This window comes from Myotis davidii, unplaced genomic scaffold, assembly GCF_000327345.1.
Source record: "Myotis davidii unplaced genomic scaffold, ASM32734v1 scaffold100, whole genome shotgun sequence".
NCBI lineage: Eukaryota > Metazoa > Chordata > Mammalia > Chiroptera > Vespertilionidae > Myotis > Myotis davidii.
The window spans coordinates 150,779-154,576 of record NW_006292691.1 but is presented as its reverse complement, the minus strand read 5'-3'; the positions used below and the strand labels follow the sequence as shown (position 1 = coordinate 154,576).

At 53.9% G+C, this 3,798-nt stretch overlaps 1 protein-coding gene across 1 annotated transcript in view; it reads right to left on the bottom strand.

Annotated features, from left to right (window-relative positions):
- Window positions 1-189, bottom strand: part of LOC102756768 (hemoglobin subunit theta-1) — a 9,193-nt gene extending 9,004 nt beyond the window's left edge. Inside the window, exon 1 of the mRNA XM_015565572.1 lies at window positions 41-189. Within this exon, the coding sequence (XP_015421058.1) occupies window positions 41-135 (95 nt within the window). The 5' untranslated portion in view covers window positions 136-189. The remainder of the gene's footprint in view (window positions 1-40) is intronic.
- Window positions 190-3,798: the final 3,609 nt, after the last annotated feature.

Here is a 3,798-nt window from a genome sequence, read left to right as displayed (position 1 = left end):
GGTCGGGGTCGGGGTGGAGGCGGGCACAGGCGGTCCTCACCTCTCCAGGGCCTCTGCGCCATAGTCGCCAGCATGGGCGCCGACCTTCTCCCAGGCGGCCTTGATGTTGGTCTTGTCAGCGGGAGACAGCACCATGGTTGCTTCTTTCTGGGTCTGTGCGAGGACCAGAAGGGTTGCGGGCGGGGAGAGTGGGGAGCTTTTATGCCCGGGGCGCGAGGGGCACGCCCGCCGCGGCCGCGCTCATTGGCTGGATCCGAGCCGGGGATGCGCTGCTTGGCCAGCCCGGCAGGGGGCGCCCTGCGCCGAATCTGCATCTGGCTAGAGCAGCGGGGGGCTTTGTTCCTAGTTTGCGGAGGCGCCCACTGTCCCTTCCTCTCTGAAATCAATATAAATATAATAAAAAAAACAAAAAATGAGTTGGTTTGTGAGGCCCAGGAAACGTGTATGGTGGAAGAGGGAAGCAAACTCCTCTGCTATTCAGAGCCCCATGTCCCCCCCAAAAAGTGGAGAGTAAGGGGTTTGTGACTCCCCAAACTTTCACCCAGCATTGTGTGCTGCCCTAGAGACTGGGGCTGCGCTGGGCACTGGGCTGAGAAGGTGTCCCTCAGGAGGCTGCAGAGGCAGGTGGGTGCGGAGTGCAGGACTTCAGCACTCGGGACAGGGGGCTACCTAACCACAGTATTGCTCACAGTCCCATCGATCAGCTGGGGGACCCCAGGAGCCTCCAGCTACAGAATGGGGACCCTGGGTGGGGGGCGATGAGCTGGGGAACACAGGGCTGGGAACACTGAGCTATTAATGTGCCTCTTGAAGTGCAGAACAAGGAAGCAAGGTGCTCTGATAGAGTGCTCCCCCCAGTGCACCCTGAGTGCTGCAGGCAATTTGAGCCCTCTATGCTGCCCAGACCCTTCTGCCACCTGGCTGAGGAGGGTTTTTGTGACCCAGGAAGGGTGCTTGGACTTTGATCCCCCTTCCAACCCACCTTCCCTCTGGGAGGGGGAGGGTGGGAGTCCCACAGAAGTGGTCTAGCACCTGCCTTTGCACCAGGAGAGGCATATTTGGGGAGTGTGATGGTTTTGCTTTGCTGTATTTTGACCTCCATAGTCTGTTTAACAGCCATCAGTCAGAGACACTTCAAAGTGGGGGGCAGTTCTTACACTGCCCACCTCTGCCCCAGAGGGGACCCTTGGAAGTCTGGCACCTCCTAGGACCAGAGCGTGGCTCCGCACATTCCCGGAAGTGCCAACCTTAGATCCCTTCCCTCTTCCTCCCTCCCCTTTCCTCTTCCTCCCTCCCCTTCCCTCTCTTCGCCAGCTGTGCCATCCCCAGGAGTAGTCTCCTGGCTCCCCTGCTGGTGGGGGACGGTTTGCAGAGGTGGGTCGATGCTGGCTCTTCCACTAAGTGAGCTCATGACACCTTTGGGGTCTCTGAGCTTCCTCAGCCCCAGGTTGCTCTCACCTGAGGACCCGCCCTGGACCTAGGCTTGGTACTCGCTGGGTGTGTTTAACTTTGGCAGAATCGGGGCATGGATGTGCTATTGAGTGCGGGAAGGACGGAAGGCCTGCCTAGTCCAGGACAGAAAAAGGCAGGTCGTTGCTCACATGTTGTCAAGAATTCCTGCCTGGAATCCTTCCTGCTTCCCTTCACTCTTGATTCTTTCAGCCCCCAGCTCCCCACAAGTAATCACTGTCATTGACCACCCGCCGGGGAGAAGCAGTACTGAGGAGCACGGGTCACAGGGCTGGGGTGGGAGGCTCCCAGCTCCAGCTTCTCCCTGGGTGGCGGTCCTGAAGCCCTGTCTTAGGAACTCATCACGGTGGCCTCTCCTATTCAGGATCCCTGTGTGCATGTGTGAATGACTGTCTCTCTCCATGACTGACCAAAAGGTTCTGGTTCACCATGACAACACCCCCACCTGTCCCCCAAATGGTGCCTGACACAGACTCACTAGGTAAACAGTGGTTGAATTGATCAAGTTGCTGCTTTAACAAGAGCTGAGCTTTCAGCCTAGCTAGGAACATAGACAGTCATCAGATCATCACACAAGCACCTACAGTCTCACACCTTATTAAAGGGCCTAAGGAAGTATGAAGGGGGTGGCTGAGACATTGAAGGATACTTGGGTTAGTCTGAGGGTCATGGTGGGCTTTCCTGAGGAAGTGAGGCTGGAGGATGAGTAAGTGTTAGGTGGAGTAGGGTGGAAGGGGAGCCGCCCTCTGTGGCTTTAGAATGGAGGTGGGTAGGTGTGGGTGTGAAGAAGCTAGCCAGACTGCAGGATGGGGAAGGGAGGGACCTCTGGAGAAGCAATGAGAAGGGGCCGAAATTCCGGCTGGTGCAGTCCCTTCCTGGTGACAAATAATGAGCTCTTGGTCTAGCTGGTGGGAGGGAGTTCCTGATGAGGTTAAACTTCACAACTGGGTGAAGAGAAAGGGAGCAAGGAAACACGGATATGCCCTTTCTTGGGATCCTGGAGGAAGACTTAGCTTTGGGGAGTGGGTTGGATGGGTTTCCTCCAGTCCACTCCTCCAGTCCCATCCCTGCCCTAGGACCTTCACTCAAGACTTGCCCAGTGTGACCAAAACAGATCCAGAGACAGAGAAGCATGGATCAGACTGTGAAACCTCAGAGGGAAGGTAGGGGAGGGTGGGGGTAAGGGGGAGAGATCAACCAAAGGACTTATATGCATGCATATAGGCCTAACCAATGGACCCAGACACCAGGGGACTGAGGGCATGAGTGGGGGCATGGGGGGTAATGTGGGGATAAGGACACATATGTAATAACTTCATCAATAAAGAAATTTTAAAAAATAAAAGAAAAAGAAAAAGACTTGCCCAGTGTGTCCAGGACGAAGTGACGGTAAAGCTGACTTGGACAGAGAAGAAAGCAGCTTAGACAACCCTCAGCAGCGCTCCCTGGGCTCTGCCCTCTGTGTCTGCTCTTATCATCTTGTTCCTCCTGGACCCTTTCCCCACGTCATTCCATTTTCCCTTCCTACTACTCTTCGCTCTTTTTGGGATTCTGTCCACAGCCTCAGGCCCAGTCCTGGCTCTGAAAACAAAAGGGCTAAGACCCTGGGGACTAAGAAGCACCCAGTGCCATTCCTCAGCCGGCCTGGGACCCGCCCCTCCTTCTGCTCTGGCTCCAATCCTCCTGCCCCCTGAGCCCTTTAAGGCAAGACTCAGAGAACATGTCTCAGTCGATAGCTCACCCTTCCCATATGGGGAGAGCTCCCACATATAAATAAGGAAAAACGGTTTAAGAGAACAATTGACAAAGGAAATTAACAAAAATGTAGAAACAACCAATACTTTGCTGAAAATGACACAATTGAATAAACTAGCCAGAAGAGATGCAGAGAAGACAAGGTTGAGTGAGAAGAGCAGGTTGCAGACAAATATCTATGTTAGGATGATATTTTTGACAAAAAAAAAAGTTTAGTTGTAAATGGAGCTGTGTTCCCTCAGCACAGGATAGGAGACAGTGGGCTTAGTCCCAAACTCTTCACTTGGACTTCTGCAGCAGGAGGGGGGCAGCAGGGCAGAGGAACAGCTCTCATTTGAGTAACACAAAAAGGCTGTGTGTGTGTGTGTGTGTGTGTGTGTGTGTGATAATATAAATGGATTTTAACTCATATCTTAATTGTTTTTTCCTTTTTAAATAAAAGTGAGTTGGGCCCTAGCCGGTTTGGCTCAGTGGATAGACCCTCAGCCTGTGGACTCAAGGGTCCCAGTTTGGATTCTGGTCAAGGGCACATGCCTGGGTTGCAGGGTCGATCCCCAGTACGGGACATGTGGG